The sequence below is a fragment of the Leptonotus elevatus genome, chromosome 5, assembly GCF_054856555.1.
Source record: "Leptonotus elevatus isolate MCC_2025b chromosome 5, RoL_Lele_1.0, whole genome shotgun sequence".
Classification (NCBI taxonomy): Eukaryota; Metazoa; Chordata; class Actinopteri; order Syngnathiformes; family Syngnathidae; genus Leptonotus; species Leptonotus elevatus.
In genome coordinates, this window is record NC_141243.1 from 7131932 (window position 1) to 7154489 (window position 22558).

Here is a 22558-nt window from a genome sequence, read left to right on the forward strand (position 1 = left end):
TTGCATATTTTCGCTTCCTTCTTGAGAAAATGCCACCCCGGCCCAAGCCCAAAAAACACAAGAGGACTTTTTGTAGAGCTGCTTTCAACCTCACATTCTTCACATACTTCCACTCTGTTAATTCATTTAAAAGGAACAGATCATATTAATGTAGATCAGTTTCAAGAATTTGGACAACATACAAAATACTTTTGAGTGCAACACACCTATGACCCTAATGCAGAAACTCCTAATTGAAACTCCCCCCCCCCCCCCCCCCTAACTCTTAGCAGCAAAAAAAAATACAAATCTGCTTGGGTGTCATCACCACCATGCCACCTACAGTGCTTCTCTGGCCGTCTTGCAAACGGCAGCATGGCTGTGGTCACAGGGCCCGTCTTCTCCCTGGGCGGCCACTTCGGGCTGCCACCCCGGGCCCCCCCAAACACTTCCCCAGGGCCGAGGCAGAAGGGCCAGGCCTCCCTGTTGTTGACTGGCTGCCCAAAGCTCTGGACAGTGGACAGCAGTGTGTGAGGCCTGGCTCTGAGCCCCCTGACCACTCAGACCCTCTCCCTGCCTCAGACACATAAAAGAACCCCTCATGGACCGCACACGGAAAGCAGACACACGTGCAATGTACAGTCACAGGTGTGAGTGTGTGTCGATTTGACACATTGCATATCATTCAGACAGACATTTTGATCGATGGTGAATGTAATGTGTTCTTTAAGGCGCTCTCTTCTAAAAACAACGGCCAGCCAACATTATGGCCATTTTGCCCAATTTACATATATCCAATAGAAAAGACCGTATCAATTGTTCTGCCTGTGTCTATTATTTTGGAGACCTCAATTAGCTCTCTCTGTCACTCTTATGGAAGAATGGAGCTGCTAATGCGGAGTAAACATTATTGACCGGCAAATACGTTTAAGTACATTCCAACGTATTTGCAAACACCTTCAAACGTATATAAAATACATTCGAACGTTTAGGCAAATACGTTTAAACATTATATACGTATCTTCCGAATTGCAAGCACTTTCGAACGTACTTGCAAATACATTGAAACGTACTTTAGCGTATTTGCAAGTACGTTTGAACGTAAATTTTGGGGGGTATTGACTTGAGCATCCACAAATAAAAAAAAGTTTGTTTTTTATGCGGCCTACATTATACCAATACATTCAAAAATTAAGTAAGTAAATATTTTTTATGATTCATCTTTCTGTCTACAGTGCATGTAGACAATAGTATAGGCCAAAAAGTAGCATTTTTAACTTCCCGTGGCAATATGGGGGAAAAAATGCAAAGTTTCTAGCATTTCTCCTTCAAGTACATTTAACGTGCTTACAAATGCATTTAAAACGCATAGAAATATGTTCGAACGTACTTACGAAAATCATATTTGCAAGCACGTTTGAAAGTACTTGCAGTTACGTTCAAACATTTATTTACGTGTAAACGTATTTTCAAATACGTTCAAACGTATGTAAATACATTCGAAGGTACTTACAAATATAATCAAACGCATTTGCAAGTACGTTTAAATGTATTTGCAAGCAAATTGCAAATATGTTTACTTACTTACTTACTAATCCTAGCAGTTCCACGCTTCCGTACACCCTATCTCGCTCCCTTTCTCTCTCTTTCGGCACCCACAACAATGTTTAAACCTCTCTGATGGTGTCAAACATTTTTGTAAAGGCAGAATTTTTTTTATACCGCTTTTATATTTGAACGGTTATAATGTTGTTTCTGGTCAAAGTATAAACAGCATCATCTATCTCTGTAAAGCTAGTCTAGGGAGTAACTCATTTACTGCAATTGGCCTTAATTAGTGTTGCCTCTCTAGTGTGCTCGGAGGGCTAAATTCAGGGTGACTTGTTTGCACCTTTGTGTGTGTATGTGTGTCGGGACGGAGACATTAGGGTTCCAAGGAGGATGCAAGGCCAAAGGTTAAAGATGGAGCAGGTCATCAGTGTCAGGAAGTGAAATAACTCCATCTCCCTTGCTTTCCCGCCCCAAATAACACATGGAAGATGCAAAGTGAAGCCTTTGGGCACGTAGAAGAAAAAGAGAAGTTTTTTTGGTGTGTGTTTTCCTACGACAAAGCCTTATTACTCCAATCAATGGTGCCAGGGTGAGAACATGTGCTGGTGAAATTAACAGCAGGAAAATAATGAGGCCCGCAGGGTACCTCCTCGGCACCCTTTTAATTCCCTCATTTCCACCTACCACCTTCCATTTTGTGAGTGTCACCTTTGCTCGTTTATCTGCTCGGCACCGCAAGACCTCACCTGTAAAGTGCTCACCAAGTTCTCACTCTATTGTTTTACTCCCCTTTGGACTGCTCAACTTTTTTCCCCCTCATGTTTCTTCCCCGTGCTTCATTTTCCCCCCGTCACACCTTATTCCTGAGCACATGATTGCTATGGAGTTGAATGTGTGAAAATTAGAACGTGACACACTTGCAGCAGATGTTGAAATCGGATTCTTATAGAATTCTATATGAATGTCGATATGGTGCCACGATAAAAGTTTACAGCAAATGACAAGTTACTTTTGTCATGATGGTTGCTAGCTCGGGCGCTTGTAATGCAATTTATTTTTTATTTTATTTTTTTTTTTTTATCTGTCTTTCCATTTCCGGCCTTTCAACATGAACAAGAATACTGACAGGAGGAACTCATCCAACCATTACTTTGCTGTACGGGATTATAATTACAAAAATCTTTAAAAGGGAACCTTTGCAACTCGCTTCTACAGTCGCATTTCAAGAGTGGCCATAATGCACAAGTCAACCACGTGTTCGCTTTGAAATACTCAACACGGACTCTGCATTCAGCGCATCTTGATTCAGACATTCTCCTGTCTGCTGCCTCTTACATTGAAAATGACGATAAGTGGCGTTTTGAAAAGAGAAGAGCACACAGCATATATTATAGGAGGGACAAAGCCCCTTTTGTCAGAGTGGCCCTCTTAACTGCTTCCTTGGCTGTGAGGCAGAGTTCAGAAGCAGGTCCGGGACTCCTTGTATTCCTTTTGCGTAAGCCCGTGTCTTCCTGCCTGGCCCCTGACAATGGGAGAAGTGTTTGTCTCATGACAAAACCAAAAATGCACTGATATGGATGTGTGTGGGCGTGCACCTTGTTTGGTTTGCTAACAAGTAGTTTTAGGTGCCTGTCTCTCCACTCCTCCTATGCCTCCCCCAGGGAAGCAGGCAGGAGGTGGGAAGCAGAAGCGAAGCCATTGTGAAGGGGAAGCCACTGGCCTCTTCCTGTTATGAGAGGAAATGCATACAAATGTGCTTCCTGTGCATCGTCTCCTCCCACCCCCCCCCACACACACACACTCCACCCCCCCCCCCTCATGCTCTCTTCCTTCTGTCTCCCCTCTCACCCATGTGGCATGGAATCTGCCGCCACCTCTCCTTCTTCTTCTCTGTTTATCCCGGGCCGCCTCGCTCCTCGTTTGCCAGCGGAAATGTGACATGTCATTTTATGCAGAGCAAATTTCTGCTCATTTGACTGGGACGCACATATAATTGCGGTTTCGCAGACAAACATGCGTACGTGAATGAAGATGACAGGAAGAAGATGAAAGGACTTAACAGGAAATTTCATAAAGATAGCCTCGAAAAAATGTCATTTTACAGTGATATTTACACACTTGGCATAGGGCACACCTGCAAAATCTAATAAGATCCGATAGAGGAGTTGTATCAAAAAGTCTGCTTTTACAAAGATCAACTTTTGATTGACTCTGTCAGAAAGATTTCTTATTTTTATAAGGGGTGTCGGGCAGATTTTTAATCGTAATTACTTGCATGACTTCAATAATTAACTCCCGATTCATCGCAAATTGTATATCTGTTCTACATGCACAATAAAATGAAGAATAAGTTTACATACTCTTGTTAACATAAAAGTGAAAAAAATTAAATAGACATATGGCTGTATGTTTTAGTCATTAATAATACAGTAATTTCATAATAAATCATAAAAATAAGTTAAAATTAAGTGTGATATTGATTTGTGTTGAGGTCATTTTTCTGCCTCTAGATGGCATAATTGCATTTGTAAGACGTTGGTGACAGCTCAGTGCATTTTTCTTTTCATATTAGGTCAGAGCTATCTAATCTTTAACATGAAGTAACTTTTTTTAAATTGTAAAATACAACCTGACCCCAGTCTCCACAAATATATGCATTATTCTTAAATGTATTACTGCTTAAATTTTGACGTGGATGTGTCTGCTGCGTTGCGACTGCAATTAAAGCAACTTTAAACTAACTCATGATTAACACACTAATTTTGACACCCATCATTTTTATATTATTATGAAATTACGAAAAGTTTTAGTGTTGAGTTTACCCTACTTAGGTGAGTAAATCATCATAAGAAACACTTCTCATCATGATGAATTGCAGTTCTGCACCATTGCATGCAACTGTGATTCAAAATTCACCCCCCATATTAGATCACATTAAACCATCCATGTGATGTTGTGTAAACATTCATTTTAGCCAACGAGTGCACTGTACAGGTGCGGACATACCGACATGTACAATTAAAATTTTCAAACAGCACATTTGTTAGTCGCGTTGCTTCCGTTCAAACCCACTGAAAGTGCTGAGTGGTGACGAGTTTACAACTGCATGATGGCAAGAGGAGCACACTTTGCACGGGGCACGCCAAGCGGGAATGTTTATGGGCTAAAAGGGTCACATGATGACCTCCTTTACAAGCAGTGGAGTCACAGCAAACTTACCCCGAGCTGTACTGAGACAAAAACTTGGGATCCAGCGCCAATTAGTACATCCCACATGAGGTTCATGTGCAAGGGTGGTTGTTCGACCAAGCATGTACAAATAGGCGCGTTTGCGTGGATGTATGCTATCTAGCAGGTTGTACTGTATGTGTCACATTGAGCTGTGTGGGTGTGGTGTGAAATACATCTAGGTGTTATTGTTCGGTCAGTTTGGGCTTTACGTAATCACACCCGTCCGCCTCATAGATGGTGAGAAAAGAAGTTTTGGAATCTTCTGGGAAAAAAAAAAAAAAAACCTTCATGGACAAATCAGGGAGTTAGCTTTTACATCTATTGGAGGTCAAATAAATAAATAAAAAGACCTTCCTCCCTTCTTGGGGGAGTTTTATTCACAATGTTTTTAAATGTTTTGCGACATTTATTTAGCTGAACATTTGCATTAAAGAGAGAACTACACTAGCTCATAACCTCCGCTCTTAAATAATATACGTAAATGTATGGAACATCAATTATTTTTAAATATCAAGGACATGATAAAAACTCCCAAAATATTAAATTCCACATTAATTAATGTGGAGGCAGTAATTGGTCAAAGGATTTAGTTGATTTTAGTTTTTGAAAGTAGCACGTGTTATTTATGTGTTGCGCAAACATTGACATCAGCAAGGATGAGATGAAAATACGTTTTTCATAATTGTAATTTAAGTGATTCTGAATTGTCTTAAAGTGTCAGGTCTTTTGTGAATGTAAGAAAATACTGAAAACAGCAAGATACAGTGAACAAAACAAAATATAAGCCTTTAAAATTCTATTTTTGCAGTAATTTATGGGGAAAAAGACATTAGAATAATAAATGTACGGTTTTATGAATTGATATTGGGCTATAAAAAAGAAAATAGTTTTGATTTGATCAATCAAGTTTTTTAAACCCAGCCCTAGTTATTACTATTTATTTATTTTTTCCTTGTGGCTGTTTTACGATCAGGAACGATACATTTATAGAATAGAAAATTGGCATAGAGTTTAATAGATGGGTCAGCTTAAAAAATATTATTGTTATTTTCTTGCAAAAACATGCATATTACAACATCTTCCAGTCATGGCATTTCCTTTCCTTTCATTACAGAAAAATTATTTACAATGCATCCGTGATTGGAGCAGCAATCAGAGGCAGCATGCTGCTTGTCCCTCTATTATCGCCGGACATGTGCTCCTCACAGTCAGCCCACTGCCATCCAGGTGCCACCTTTTAAAACGCTAATGGCTCCAGTCGAGTGAGCGTCCGAGTGATAACACAGCTCAGTTGGCCGCCAAACCGTCTCCGGCGTGCCCGCGCGTCCCTCCAAATCCTGTTCTCACATTGACCAACTTTGACCTCACGTCCGACACGTCTTCTCATTTGCGGCGTTTTAGGACATCACAATTAATCTTACTGTCGCTGTTTCTATTTGCTTCACATTTAAGTCTGATTGTGTAAATGTCAGCATGGTATTTAGGAGCCCGCGGGGGGGAGTGTTTTCGCCTTCCGACTGGATTTACGCATGGGCACCAAAGGCCTTTCGGAAGGAATCTGGTCCAAGGATGGGAGCAATTCACGCAAGGTTACCGACTCGATGTAGCTGGAGAGAGAAGGAAAAGGGCGGAGGTGAGGGATGGATTCAGTTTCCTTGCTGCATCCTGGGAGACGCGCTTGCATGTAATACAAAACTATCCATCAATATCCAGTCTTTCCCAGCTCCTCTTTCAGCGTTCAAAGTGTGAAGGGCAGCGTGATCCTTTCCTCTTGAAAGACTTCACTTGTAGTCTTTATTTTTCTATTCAAAGCACGATTCACTGAGAGTTGGGAGGTTTCAATTCTGTATTTTTTGGCACTCGTTGAAGTGTCAGAAGAGAATAGACAAATATGCAGTAGATAATGCCAGCTGAGCACAGCTCTGATGCAATGTTTATCATCATCAAAAAAAACAAAAACAAAAAAAAAAAAGCTTTGTCAGTGCTATTCTCCAATGTAAATAACACTACTGAAGAAACATCGGTACAGGCCCTCGTAATAACTTAAATTATGTATTTTTTTCCCCCTCCTTTATTTCACTTCATTCAAAGAACACAGTCAATTCTGTAGAGTACATCTGACTCTATTTAGAGTGACACCAAATCGACTCAGTTTTAGAGTAATATTTACACTTGGAAGAGAGTAAAATGAAGAATCGTTTTTGGTCTTTTGGAGTTAGGAAGATTCCAGCTGACACAAAGCAGGAACTGCGTGGCTCAGGGAGTAGATCAGCTGTCACCCAAGCTCCTGCCAACCCTTGAGTGGCTTTTATTTGTTTATTTTTTCAAATTCTTTATTTTACACTCTTCCAAGTGTAAATATGACTTTAATTTACTGTGTAGCATGAAGACGAGACATAAATTCAGTTCACTAAATACAGACTGGGCTGGAATCTATGGACAAAAAAAAAAAGCCTGATCAAATTAACTTTTACTGCTCCAGTTTGAACCAAACAATGGAATTTACACCGTTCTAAAAAAAAAATTATAAAATAAAAAAAAATGCTTCATGCAAACCACAAACAAACCAAGAAAAACCCATCACAAAATACTTTTGTGCTTCCTTTTTCGGAGGATCTGGTATTAATGTGAGTTGGTGCTATTTTTATTGAAAGGTAGTTACTTGGGCAACTCTTAACTTTTTATTTTCGACAAAGGGTAGTCGTCAGTATGCGTGCATTTCTTTTAATAGCGCAGAAGGAGCCAGCGTTTTGAAAAGGGGCATTTCAATCTGTCATCAATCCCCCTGTGTACTTTGATGTACAAACATTAACGGATCTTCTCGGCCGTTATTTTTCCGAGACAGAGTATTTTCAGTTCCTTAAAATGCAGCCTTTTTTCTTTTTTTTTCCTTTTTCCTGGTATTGTGGTTGGACTGTATCAGTCGGGGGCTGTTCAGACTTCAACGGATTTCTGTTTTCCTTGAATGCACTTTCAAGTTGAATGATAAAATGTTTTTGGGGGACTTATTTTTTGTATTATAATTAAATGATGACCCCCCCCCCCCCCCCCATTTCCCAAAGCCAATGCATTTGTGAACGGAAAGTGTTGTCATCCTCCCAAGGCTAATCGTGACCTTTCCCTTCCCCAGGTGACATTTACAAAGCGAAAGTTTGGCCTCATGAAGAAAGCCTACGAGCTGAGCGTGCTGTGCGACTGCGAGATCGCCCTGATCATCTTCAACAGCACCAACAAGCTGTTCCAGTACGCCAGCACAGACATGGACAAGGTCCTGCTCAAATACACCGAGTACAACGAGCCCCACGAGAGCAGGACCAACTCGGACATCGTGGAGGTGAGTCGCAAGTCCACGCAAACACACGTGCGCGCCCCGATGCAACTGAATCATGGGCGGAAACGCGCAAACACGCCAGATGGTGGTGACTCACTACTTCTCTCTTTTTGTCTTCACACTCATCACGGAAAGAAAGAAAAAAATGTGTGTTAAGTTCTGAATCAGACACATTTCAAAAGAAACAGTTAATAAATGGTTAAGTGGCACAGTTCTGCAATAAAGTTTACAATAAACCTTGATAAGTGTCTACCCCCCCCCCCCCCCCCACCTCTCCTTTCAAAACTCCCATGAGGTCTCTGAGGTCCAAATTAAATATAAATGCTACCTTCTCATTCCGACATTCATAATAATTTTAATGCCACACACAAACATGATTAGGCAGTGTAGGCAAGCACTGCCATGTCGAGCTGCCAAAATTAATCAATGAATCGCCAAGTAATCGATTACCAAATGAGTGGCCAACTATATTAGTAATCAAGTAATCGTTTAAAGCCGTTGGTTAACTTAAAATAGTCTAAATCCAACAGTAATTATTCTCTGATTTCTGTAGTCCTCCAAAAGCAGGTTATCTTTTGTGTTGAATTAAAATCAATTATTTGCAAACATCTGCTTTTACTTTGGAAAATGACGCCCGAGCCATTTTCCAAAAGATTGGTGAGTATGACACTAGTCCCTCTTGTGTTTAATTGTTGGTCAGTTATTGTTTTTTTATTTTTTTATTTATGGTTTCGTAATACAATAAGACTTAGAAAATAAAGATTAAAAAATGTGTTGGTGACAGCCCTAGTGCCATGGCGTCCAGGGTTGCCCAAAAATCTGGGAAAATCTCAATTTATGTATGCGGTAATTAAATTTTAAATTATTATCATTCACGCTAAAATAGAGGTAGAGCAATTAACCGATTAATCAACAACTGATTGATTATTAAAAGTATATGATAATTACTTTTGATAATCATTGAATTGTTTATATTCTTTTTTTTTTATGTAAAATTTGTCCAAATTCTCAGAATCACAGCTCCACAACAGGAAATATTCTCCGATATCAGTAGTTATCCATGAAAGTGGACTGTCTTTGTTTTGAACCAAATACTCTAAACCAGTTGCTTTTTCTCTGGAAAAACTATGATACATTTTTTCAAGATTGTTGCCTATTTGTCTCATGTTCCAGACCAAACCAGTAATTAATAATTAATTTCTTTGTGCGCTGTTGATTTGAAATAATATCCTGTTTTTGAAAAAAGGATAGAATGTAAAACTTTTTTATCCGATTCATCGATTAATCGAAAAGTCATTAACAGAGTTATTGATTATTGAAATCATCACTTGCAGACCTACTCTTAAAAAAAAAAATCCTATGCTTTTATTATTTGTTGTACAGCATTCACATCTGGCTAGCTAACATTTTTCCTGCTTTTATAGGCAATTGTAATGCTATTTCTTTTTACAGTTTTATCTATCCAATTTTTAATCCTAGCTGTGTTACAAATTTCTAAACCAATTCATGACACCACTCCGCCGTCACCATTGATCTGGCTCTCCGAGTCGGACCTGAAACAGCGGGCGCATGTCGCTCGCCTGGCTGCCGACAACTGCAAACACGCTCGTCAGATTGACTAGTGAGCAGGCGGATGAAAGAGCAGATGACGCCGGCGTTTTACAAGATCCTTAAGCTCTCGACGTGAACCTGTTCAGTTACGCAACATCGGTGCCGAGTTCTGACCAACCTGGTGGGCGGAGTTGATCCCTTTCTCTTGCATCATCTCGTGCCCTGCCCGCACGAGGAGAATACATCCTGTCACACTCGGGATTTAATTAAACCGGGGCACCTGATTAAGCCATCATTTTGAATGTATTTGTTCTACCTGATGACAAATGATGTATACCAGCCAGACAAGATGTGCTGAAGCCCAATGAGATGTAATGAATGAGGAGTGGAGGCCCACACGCACCTATGGATCAGGCTGGCCCAGCTAATACAGGAGCCCACAGCGTGGGACATGTTTTTACCTCTTCATATGGGTGTTACTGGGCTCCATGCCCAGTAACACGGGTGGAAAGAGCTCCACTGGGAGTGTCCCTGCTTCTCCAGATGGCAATCTGCCCTCACTGTCAAACCTTTTCACTTTGCACATTCGCATCAAACGCCGTCTGCTGTGGAAGAGAATTGGCGTCGCATTATTCCAATGATGTCCTTTTCGAGACATTGATATGGTGGCTTGGATGTAAACTTCACAGTTTAGTTTGCTCTTGTTACTATTCGCCGTGCTTCCTATGAGGCGCCGTTTGCATGTGTTAAGCTAGCTTATACGTAACAGTTAGCGTATGGGCTGATTTTGATCATAACAAAAACAAAGAAAGGGATTTTATTCATTTAATGCTGGAGCAGGAGCGGTTTTGCTAATCAGTGACTTAAAGTAGCGCTTTTCAACCTTAATAAAAATATTTTCATAACTCTTCTGATGAAACATAGACTTAAAACTAGTTGAATGGTACCATGGCCTGAGGGAGTCTGTATCATTTTTACTGGCACTAAACAACTTTAAAGTGGATGGTAGGAAATCTGTCACACAAAAAACTACAAATGTGCTGACTGCTTTATGGCATACGTCACTTTACCCTTTTAGCCATTTGTTACAAAGACGGAAGTCAATTTGAATGCCGTGAGCTAAAAAATTATGCAATGCGCTCGTCCTCGTGAGAAACGTGGTCTTCCTTCAGGCGTAACGTCACCAACTTTGTCCATATGGCGGCGCCATAATCAACGTAAACTGGAAGTTCCTTAGTGTTGCTTTAATTTGAGTCGCAATTTTCACATTTTAAGGAGCAAGTTGTTGACAGTTATTGCAGTATATTATGCAACAGAATAACACAATCAATACTGGCGCGACCAGTGAGCTGATTCCAGGTTGCCCTCACTGCTCAGCACTTTATTTGAAGGGACAGGAAGTGATGTTTACATAAATGTGTAAAAAAAAAATATATATATATATATATATATATATATATATATAAATAAATACTATATAAAATAGAAAAATAAATACATCAATAATTAAAATAAATTTAAATTTAAAAAAAATTTATGGAAAAGATTTACAAAAATATAATGTAAATAGAAATAATATTTAAAAATAATATAAATAAAATAACGGGTTTGCAGTATTGCTTTACTAAATTTTAAAATAAAATCAAAAACTGCCATGTGAAACCACTTCTTTTGAGCTATGTTCCAGTATGAAGCTTTTCGAGAGAGAAAATAATGCAATTCATCTTCATCCATGCCTGCATTACATTCCGATGATTACAAATATAGTGCATATGAATCGTAATTCAGTGCTAAATGTCCTTGTAAAATCATATCTGAATCAGTAATGCATTACATACGTTTTGCCCATTATTGCACAAAGCCCTTCAGTCACTGCAGTTCGCGTAACGCCACTAAACCAGAAAACTGTCACATTTCAACAAGTGTCCGCGAAGCTCTCTGTAACCGAGTCTCCGTTATTGAGCCGAGGATGGCCAACATATAAACAGCCGTGTCAGGAAAGATGTTTAAGTGGGGGGAACGGGGTGGGAGTTGGGGGGGGGGGGATAAAGCTGCGGAGCGCAGGGACCCTCAGAGGTCTGTGCTCCAAATCGATGCGATGAGGCCGGGATTGGCCACAGGGCTGACACAAGCACGTTTAGCGCGGACGCGAGTCGGAGGAGGGAGGTGAACGTGGGTCGGGACCCTCCAGTGGAGCCTTGCGTGCTGCTGCTAAAGCTTCGTCAAGGTTCATAAACGTGGGCGGCTTGCTGGGTCGGGGGAAGGCAAAGCGGATTTCTTGTTGATGATGATGATGATGATGATGATGAAGCGGGTCAACAATATTAAAGGTAGAAAATCAAATGACAGCTTGCGCGCAGATTAAGCGTAACGCTAAAATAGGACTTTGGTGTTTTGTCCGGAATTTGTAAAGCATGTTTGCTTTCAGAAGTATACAGAAAGGCTTCCTTCTCCCTCTGTTGCTGCTGTGCCTGAAGGTGTAGTGGGAGGGAGGCGAGGCAGAGGTAGGGGAGCAGAGCTCAGCGTGGGCGGTCGGCATCGAGGGCCGCTACATTAGCAATAAAACTCTATGTAATTAGCATGTCTTTGGTTGATAATTAGCGTTGTTGAGAGAGTGCCACTGAGAGTGTAACGCAGCCTCTGCAGCTACTGCATGTTTACAAGAGGCTGCAGGGCTTTCTCGTGGTTTTTTTTTCCCTTTCTTTCTTTCTCCATTGAACATGCCACATTTCAAGTCATGAGATGATTTTCCAGTATGCTGACATATGCTCTGTTTGGTTCAAATTAGAGCTGTCAAACGATTGCGTGTTTTAATCAGATTAATCACATTTTAGAATTTTGGTTCATCACGATTAATCGCTTAATAGAAAAAAGCTTTTTCATCACAATTTTTTCCCCGACCGGTTATGTGTTCTTTTGACATTTTTTGGCACACGCTCATCCTCCTCTTTTTCGAATCAGTTAATTACTTGCATAATTTAAAATGAAAAAAAATGACCCCAATATTTTGACATGAACAAATATTCTAAATGTGATACGCAAACATTTATTAAATGCTTTACTTTAATGCACGTAATTATGTTTATTGCTAAAACACAACCTGTGCTACCTTAGACGTAGCCATCCGCTGTCACGCTAAAGAATAATCTATGGTAAAAATTAATAGTGCGATTAATCTGCGTTAATTCATGATTAATGCGATAATTTTTTGTGATTAATTAATCATTAACTTTTTAACTTTGACAGCACTAGTTCAAATACATGAGAGGGAGTCGTAAAAAAAACACACCAAAGATTATACTACTTACATTACAAAGGGGTACATCCTCATTGGTGTAAAAAAAACATTGACTTTTTGACAACTAATTGATTATCAAATTAATCGACAACTACTTTAGTAATTGCTTAAAACTATTGTTTAGCTTAAAATATACTTTTACTTTGGAAAACAATAACAGAAACAGTAACTATGCAATTAATCGATGGAATGATCGATTCTTAAAATATTCCCTACTTTCCAGTGAAAGCTTGAAGGTTGAACACAATCGCTTCAGATTTGGTAGCAAAGGAGATGGGAAGAATTAGGGTTAGGGTTAGGTGCAACAATTACTCGATTAATTGTCAGCTAATCATTAATGAAATGGCTCGATAATACATTTTGATAATCAATTGCTGTCAGGATGGAAATGAAAACATCCGTTCATCATCTAATTATAAATCCGATTCATCGTATCATCGACAAAATATTCAACAGTCTAATCGATTATTAAAATAATCGGTACATTTTCCTTCACTTTAAAGTCATATAGGTGGCAGTTGTTAATTGCAAGAGCACATCAAAAAATCCTTTGGTTCTGCTCCTGCAAACTTTCCATGTCATCCCTTGCCACTTTCAATCCAACGCCACATTCTGTGTGCCAAGTCTCTCATCCACAATGGGGTCGTTTTATACATTATGTATATTTTTTTTCACTCAGAAATTCAAAGTCAATTTTACAAGGACAGTTTTGAGGACATTTTTACCAGTTTATTAAAAAAAAAAGAAGAAGAAAAAGCTACTCGAGGATTGAGGAACGGTCCCACAACCTTCACGTTGTGGACAGCCACTCTACCACATGAGCCATGCCGTTCCTGCTGTGTGTTAGTATATTGATGGAATCCTTGTACCTCCAAGACCTGTTTTTGGTCTCATTTTGGACACACCAGCAATGCAGTATAGCGGCAGACTGGCATGGCTCAGGTGGTAGAGTGGCTGTCTCCCAGACTGAAGGTCATGAGTTGTTCGTTCCTCAACGCTTAAGGAACTTCTTTTTTTTTATGTACTCAAAAATCTCCTCCAAAAAGTTTTTTTCAAGTAAATATAACTTTTTTTGCAGAACTTAAAGCATTTTGATGAGCTCAGCAAGAGCAGCACTCTCATGCCATCGTGGAAAGCATCACATGTAGCGGCACATGGCGCTAAGCTGACCTCCCCGCTTTTCCGACCATACCTGTCAGAAGACAGGCCGCTAGCCAATCCCATTCCAGCAGCTTAATCTAATCTGAAAGTTCAGCTCTCCTCGTAATCTTCGACAGCAGCAGGAGCGAGAGCGTGCTTCCCGTCCTCACCTCGCCCTCCCCGCCTCGTTTGTCTCCACTCGGGCGGATGTATTCCATGCAAAGGGGGGGTAGTAAGTAAGCGGGGAGGTGTGGGACAGAGGGATGGATGGGTGCGAGCAAAGGAGGAGGGAGGGAAAGAGGGATGGCGGGCGGAAGGCTGGTAATTATTTCCAAAGGTCATTCTGTTAATGACTACCCGCTTGGCTAATGAGATTCAGCAAAGCTCCCTGGCCATGTTTCACCCGGCGTATGTTTCACCGCTGTGCCAAGATGTGCGCGGGGCACAGGTGTGTACTCGGTCCGGGTGCGCCGACGATCCACTGTCAAGTATCAAAGTAGCATCAAAAAGGGTTGATAAACAACGATCAAATCCATGCTTTGTTGGCATATGTAGAGCTGTGAAAATGTATTGATTAATTGACAACTATTTTTAATAATCAAGCAATCACATAGAGCCATTGTTTAACTTCAGCCTCTCATCCGTAATTATTGTCCTTCATGGAAGTAGACTGATTATCTTTTGTGTGTAATCAAAATAAGACATTTGCAAACATTTGCTTTTACTTTGGAAAACGATAACTGAACCAGAGATAAAATATGTTTCAAAGAGGTTGGTGAGTTCAACATCAATGCCTCTCGGTTTTTAGTTTTTTTTTAAATATTGTTTTTACTTTTACTTTTTTACTTGACTTTTTTTCACTAAACAATACTAGATAAACAAAAAATGGTTTTGTAATACCCTTTAATGCAAAATAAAATGTCATTCGATAGAATAATCGATTCTAAAACGATTCGATAATTGATATGCAGCTCTTATTTATTGTTAGTAAGCTCTATTAGAGCTACGCAGTTCTACACTGCCATCTTGGATCAACATCAATACTACCAATGGGCCGATACCCAGCCTTATTTCAAGGTATCCGTACTTGTGACAGCTCTCTTGTGGCCATTTTACGATCACAACCTAGAAATGTGTAATTGCCATTCATTTCATGCAATTTAAAGGAAAAATGCTATATTGGGATATATAGGCCTTTCTTTAAAATGATCTGTCGTTTTTTGGGGGGTACAATTTTATGTTACAGAAGTTCTAGTGCCGTCGGTTCTTGGTATTGGTATCGGTGACTACTCAAGAGTTGAGTACTTGAACTGGTATCGGTCTGAAAAAAAAAGTGTATCTCGAATTAATATGCGCATTAAGTGAATATCTCTGAGTGAGTCAGTCGGACTTTATTTAATTTGTAAAGGCAATGCACTTGCGTTGTCCCTCATTCGATTTTGCAGCAAATGTTGTGGCTCTTGACGTTACATTAGAAGCAATTCTATACTGTATGCAGTAAGTGTACGGCACATTAAGTCAGTAGCAGGACATGTGATCTCGCTCTCAGAAGTAGCAGTGTGCTCATGTTCCGCCTCGCGCTTGCGAAAATATTTTCCAGCATGTGTGCTATTCTGTGTGCTTATTTGGTTTCTAAACACCGTGGAGAACATTAGCCTTAAGGAGTTTCAGCTCGCTGAATGACTTCTTCTCATGGCTTTCAAAAGCTGTGTAATCGCGCCACTTTGAATAGCGACGCTCATGCTAATGTATCCTCCGCGACTTTGACATGGCATCGTGTCTTCTGTCCCACAACTGTCCCACAGTGAGCTCGCTTTTGGGTGTAGATGGCAAGGGTGTGGCACGGGGCAGGGTCGCCACGGCGATCACAGGGCTTCAGTGTTTACTCGCGGCGCGGAGACAGGCGGCACCGCTTGTTTTTTCCTGCTGAGTTGAGGATTAAGGTGCGAAGCTGCTTTGACTGCCTAAGTAAATTAACATTATGACATTGGTTTGGGTAAGATTAAGAAATGAAGAATTTGCTCAAGGTACAGCTAAGATATAGCAGTCTGGGTAAATGTTGGAATACATACATGTACAGTATTTATTTTTTCTTTCATGATTGCAAATTTTGCAATTTTGTACGACGGCATAATAGGGCTACGTTTAAATATATATATATATTTTTTAGAGGGCGGGGGCAATATTCCAAGAAAAAAAACTTGCAAATTTACGAGAATTATAAAGTGGCAAATTTGCGAGGGGAAAAAACTACGAGAAATACGCGTAGTGTACTACTCGGATGTTTGTGCCAATACTTTAACTCATTGACTGCTATTGACGCCTGTAAACGTCAAAAAATCATTTGAACTTTATCTATTAGTTTAACTTTTTTTTTTTTCACTTTTGTTAACAAGAGTGTGAAAACCTAGACATTTTTTTTTAAGAAAAGAAAAGATTATTAAAAATTTGAGGCGTCAGGCGATTAAAAATTTCAATTGTAATTAATCACATGACTCCCAATAGTTAACTCACGATTAATCACAAATTTTATATCTGTTCTAAATGTACTATTTTTTTTCTAGGTTTTTTTGCTCTTGTTAACAAAAGTGGAAAAAAGTTTTAAGCTAATATGAATAGTCCAAATTAAATTTTTGCCATCTATAGCCGTCAATGGCAGTGAATGAGTTAAGGTTGGGTTTTCAAATCAGGAGATAACCATATCACGTTAAGCATTCGCACTTTGAAGCATTAGCGACAAAAACGCCTCGCTTTGCGAAGGTCCACACTCCGAGGATCAAGCATTTAAAAGTTAATTTGTTAAAATAAATATTTTCTTGTATATTTATGTTTCCAGAATTATTATTTACACATTCATGCATTTTGGTATTTTTTGTACAAGTAGCCTAAGTTGATGTGTCGAGTGTGCTGCTCTTCGTCATTCACTAGCATTTACCTAAAGTATGCTAGCTTCTGATTGGTTAGTGTTTAGTCAGCTGATAGGGGATCAGGAAGTGTTGTTGCTCTAGCTGCCATGTATGACGAGTAAAGTTTAAATTAAGAATGAATCCGTCTCAATCCTGCCTTTTCATTTTATAAACAGTTTCCCATTGACCACCAACAAATCCTCACATTAGACTATAGCTACGCTACGTGTATTTCTCGTAGGTTTCTGAGTTTTTTTCTCGCAAATCTGCCACTTTATAAACTCGCAATTTTACGGAGTTTAGAAAGTTTTTCTCAGCATATTGCCCCCGCCCTCTAAAAAAAAAAAATCTATTTATACGTGGCCCTAATATGCCGTCATAATTTTTCACTTTTCCGTCACTTTAGCAGTAGTATCACAAAAGCACAAAAAAAGCCAAAGACATAACACGCGGCTTTGATCCTTTGGACGCTCACTGAAAAATTGCGAGGTACATGGACGACTTGCTTGACGGTCGGAACGCGATGTCTATTTCCTGAAATGTTTCCCAAATAGCCGGGAAGTGCGACTCAAGAGGGTTCCACTTGTTTTCATAGGCTCGGTGTTAACAACAGTGGCAGCTGTAAGTAAGCTGGTGAGTTGTTGGAAAAGCAAACAAGCTACTGTATACGTGCAAAAGCTCTTGTAACGTTCCATGTGTCATGCAGCTGTGTTTCCTTCCCTTCTTCCTGTCTTCACCAGCTTTATCGTCCTTGGGGCTCTACATTTGCGGGAAAAAAAATTGGTATAAATTCCGTTTTTAAATTAGAGAGGTTTAGTATAGTTTTTCTTTGATAACACTTTAAAACGTTCACTTTCTAAATGACTGCTACATTATCAACACAGCAAGCGCTATCACTTACATTTCACTGTATGTGACCTCTTTTCTAATAGATGCCTTTATATAAAAGGATTTTTTTTTTTAAGTGATTTTAAAAATAGTTTGTGGTGAGGCTAAAAATAGCTAGTAGCTGCCGGTCTTTGCTGGGAGGACTTTCTCCCCCACCCCCTTTTGAGTGTTGGGGGGGGGGGGGGTTGTTTTTCAAACAGAAGAGTGCGTAAGCAAGCAGAGCTTCATGCTATTCATTCAGTCTTCATCTCCCCCTTTCTTTTTCCCTCTGATCATCCAGCATGAATAATTGCTCTCATCAACCACATGCATGACACCATCGGCCCAAGACCCCGCGGTGCCTATAAACATTTCATTCCTTGAATAAAGACGCCTGTTATTTAATTCACTTGGCTCCCCCACTCCCCACGCTTAACCAAACAGTAGTTTCCTGTCTTGTTGTTTGTTAAAATTCGTACATAATAGAGAAAAATATGTACCCAGTTCAGAATTAACGCTGAGAACCTCTTTGTCTGCGTGTTTAAAAATGATGTTATTGAGAAAATGACCTACGACCGGCCCCCGAGCCTTACCAACACGGAATACTTGCTTTTAAATGTAACTTAGTTACTTTACTGCTAACTTGCTTAAGTAAGTAACTTAGTTACTTACCGTAACTGATTACTTGCTTTTAAAAGTAACTTAGTTACTTACCGTAACTGAATACTTTCTTTTAAAAGTAACTTAGTTACTTTACTGATTCCTTGCTTTAAAAAGTAACTGAGTTAACTATGTATAATAGTATATAATAGTATCACTATTTGTTTAGGGATTTTAGTGAGTACTTAAGTGTTAGGAATCAGGTGTCCTCCTGTATTTTATTATTAATTAACTATTAGTTTTTAATAAAATACGTGCGTGAGAGGGCAACCGTGGCTGAGAAGTGTGCGCTGGTCATTTAAGTATTGTTAATTCTTGCTAACTACTTCATCCTTCAGGCAGTCAACTACAACCGCTTCTAGTGTTGCAAAATTGTATTATTCAAAGTAACTTTCCGTGAGGTTTGATAGATTAGTCATGTTACTGATATCACTGTTATCAAGGCTGGCACATTAGACTACAACTTTCGAGTTCCTGTTCAACAGACTATACACTATGCCCCTTAAATTTTATACGAGAAGCTAAAAACAGGAAGGCAGATAATGTACTTGATCTACAAGCTCAGCATTTTCGCCCCACATCAGACACCCACTGTCCAGAAAAGCAGAACCTCAGACGTTAAACTTACGACTGGTTTGGATCTCTCTCCGGGGTGTTTTTTAAGGTCAATATATTGCAACGGAAGTCTGAGGTAGGCACACGACAACAAAAGGAGCTTTTAAAAATAGACCGTTTGAAATGTGCCAATATGTGGTCCATGTGGTGTGGAGAGTCAGGCCACTTCTAAGGCCACGCTGCCAAGGCTGCCAGGCAAGGCTTTTCCACGATACAGCCCAAAACAATTCACGCCAGCCATTAAGATGAAATGATGCCTTGTTCTTTGAAACTATTTGTGGAAAATTTGAAATAATGATCTATTTTTAAAAGTGCCATTCCCCCCACCCAGCCCCAGAGCTTCCGTCCCCCTCCGCCCCTCCTCCGCCACCGCCGCCCATGCCCCCCTTCACTCCTCGCCATAATTGCAGCTTTGGGCAGGGTTTGGAAATCCAAGGTCACATTACAGAGGTCAAGCAGCTGGTCATTGTTACTCAAGGCCTCCCTCAGGCTCCCTCTTCCTGCTGTGGAGCCACGCGATAAGCGACCAAGTGACAAAAGACGATAAGTCATGATTGGTGGGGCAGTGAAAAAACAAAAAAGAAAGACATGAGGCGGTTGTTTTAAACGACTCCACGTTTTAACATTTAGAATTGATATGTTGTGTTTGGAGCTAAACAAATGCGTCATAAATTATTGAATCTGAAATCAATGTACTGTAGACACATCATCATATCTGCAATTTAGAATCGACATTATGCTATGTGACCGGGGGGGGCAGACAGAATAAAAAAATGGTAGACTCAAGAGTTTTAGACATAAGTGCCCTCTTTTTCCCACTTATCTGAGCTTGTATTGTCTCGTCATGTCTATCTGGGTAATTATACAGTGCGGTGACTTGTCTGAATGACCACTTTGTTCACTGGGCTTGGATGCTGCAGTAGCAAAGCGTGTTGGATTGTGACATGTGCTCAGTGTGCGTCTCTTCCATATGGGAACACTGCGCCATCTGGTATTGTGCTGCACACGGGCTATAGCTAAGATCGCCTGTATGCGAGTGGGCTCTTGTCGAAGGGGGCTTTTGGTGATTTCAACACGTGCACATCACACAGTGCTATGGTCTGATCATGTTTGGAGTGTTGTTATGCACATCTGTCCCGATAAAATTAGCCATGAAAGGTGGCGTAGCATCAGAATTAGTCGCTAAAAAGTCATTACTGGGTTCACTTTTCAAATAAGGAATGCGGAAATAAAAACAAACGGGGACGAGCTGGGGGGGGGGGGGGGGGGGCGTTCCTCCCATCGCTAACATACAAAAATCAACCATCTCTCCCCAAATGCTCAGTCGCACGTGCGCGCCATGCAGCCGTCATCCGTGGACGTGCCTCTCGACATGGTCCTGGCATGTTCAAACCACGCTTCGTGAAACTGTGGCCTTCTTTGCCTTTGGTCTGCCATCTGCTTCCAATAAACTAAGCCAGCCTGATCTCTCTGATGCCCCCCGCAGCACCAACAACAACTCTCAAAAGCAGATAGAATTGAAAGAGCAACAATGGCAAAGAGCGAAAGAAAAATTTGGAATGACAGCACATCTTCAACATGCGATTATCCGCATCGTATTGACGCAATATGGTTCTTACCAATCTTCTTCTGCGTATTTGGTTCAGTCATGTTTCATTAAAACTAATTGACAAAGTTGATGTTGTTTCCCATCGTTCTGCAATTGATAACTCCAAGTAGGGATAGACCGATTATCATCATTATCTGTTTTGAAAATGTGACGGCCGTTAACTTTTAAGTTAACTTAAGGGAACTATGTATTTAAACATTCAGTTCACTTTCTAAGAGATGCTGCTGACGCTGGGAAATATCCAAACCTACTGTTTTTGTTTCAAATGAATTAAAATAAAAAAAATAAAAAGTCACATGACCTGCATAACCTGGAATAACCCCCTGCCCTGACAAGATTTGAATGTCGATATTAATTTGGATAAGATGGAGATAAAAAAAAAAAGTTTTGGTATTCCAGCTTCTGTTTACAAATTTGGACCAACTACAAATAATTAAAAAAATAATAATTTACATTTACTAATAGCTAACCGCGACCCTTGTGAGGACAAGCGGTACAGAAAATGGATGGATGGATGGATTTACTAATAGTAAATGAAAATATCCTTGGAAAAATACCAATCCGCTATCTAAAAAAAATCTAGAACAAAAGCAGACAAAGCCATCAATTATTCATGTAGCTTTTAATGTGTTTCCAGAAGATCATTAGACATTTTATGAACGTGTACGTTTCAAACGCGTCATGGAAAAATACTACGTAGCATAGCCTCAATGTTGCCACAGAACACACGCATTCTATCACCATGGCAGGTGTGCATCATTGACATAGCTTCATGTCTTGAAAGAATATGAGACTATTCACTTCAAATCTTACTTACTTCAATCTTTCTTAATCCATTACAACAGCATAAGAAATCTTGGTAAACCAAGAAGCATCAGTTATTATATCCCCAAAAATATGGAAAAAACCCTGCTTGGAGAAAACCTGTCGTTACTTTTACAAAGTCTTTTTCTGAAGTCCGGACTGTATTGGCAAAGACCAAAAATGAATAGAAACAAGCTGTTTTTGTGAGCGCTTGTTGCACAAAAGCTGCTGGCTTGAAGACATTCAGATACATTGACTGGCCTGTCTGTCGCCAATAGCCATAAACACAATATTGAGCGTGTCGTACCCTTCAGCCACTGCCAAGACGACGGTCAGCAACAAAGAGCTTTCCAAACATAACCCAACAGTTAACACACACGTCTGTCAAAAATAAAGACGGACCCATCCAGCCAACAATGTTTTGACTCTGCTTATGCCGAGATGATGGGAGTCCAGAAAGCGAGTATGGGGGGAGGGGGGCACAGGCACAGTCGGTCGGGCAGAGGGAGACAGACTGAGAAGCAGACTGGGACAGAGCGACGGATCAGAGGGCTGGAGAGGGTGCGAAGGGTGGCAGAATGCCGAACAGAAGGATACTGCTATGGTGGGCATCAGCTGTCCCTTTCAGACCCCCTGGGGGACAATCAGAATTCACACCCAAATACCCTGCGAGGGTCCTTGGAGTTATTACTCACACCCTGGACTGTGCTAAGGAACTGTTACAATTTAAAACACATTTATTTGACAGATGCTATACAAAGACTTCAGGAACAAAAGAAAGCGGAATATTCCAAGTAGTTCTTTTCCAAGTTGAGTTCAGTCTAATAAGCGGAATGGATCGTGACCAATTTTGTTTTAAAACCACTGAGGCAAAACTGAGTACACGACTGTTGAATTAATCGCAACCAGTTTGATGTCTAAACAACTACATGACGTCACCTATGCAAATGTGGAGAATCTATTTTTCGTTTCTACCATAGTTAATGAAGATAATTAAGTCAAGTATTCATCCCTAA

General features: G+C 40.2%; 1 protein-coding gene across 14 annotated transcripts in view; it reads left to right on the forward strand.

Annotated features, from left to right (window-relative positions):
* The window catches only part of mef2cb (myocyte enhancer factor 2cb), an 87872-nt gene that overhangs the window by 40956 nt on the left and 24358 nt on the right, over positions 1-22558 (forward strand). For all 14 annotated transcript variants that reach the window (XM_086075145.1, XM_086075148.1, XM_086075150.1 and 11 more), the window contains one exon: positions 7892-8095. In XM_086075145.1, coding sequence (XP_085931271.1) covers positions 7892-8095 — 204 coding nt within the window. The remainder of the gene's footprint in view (positions 1-7891; positions 8096-22558) is intronic.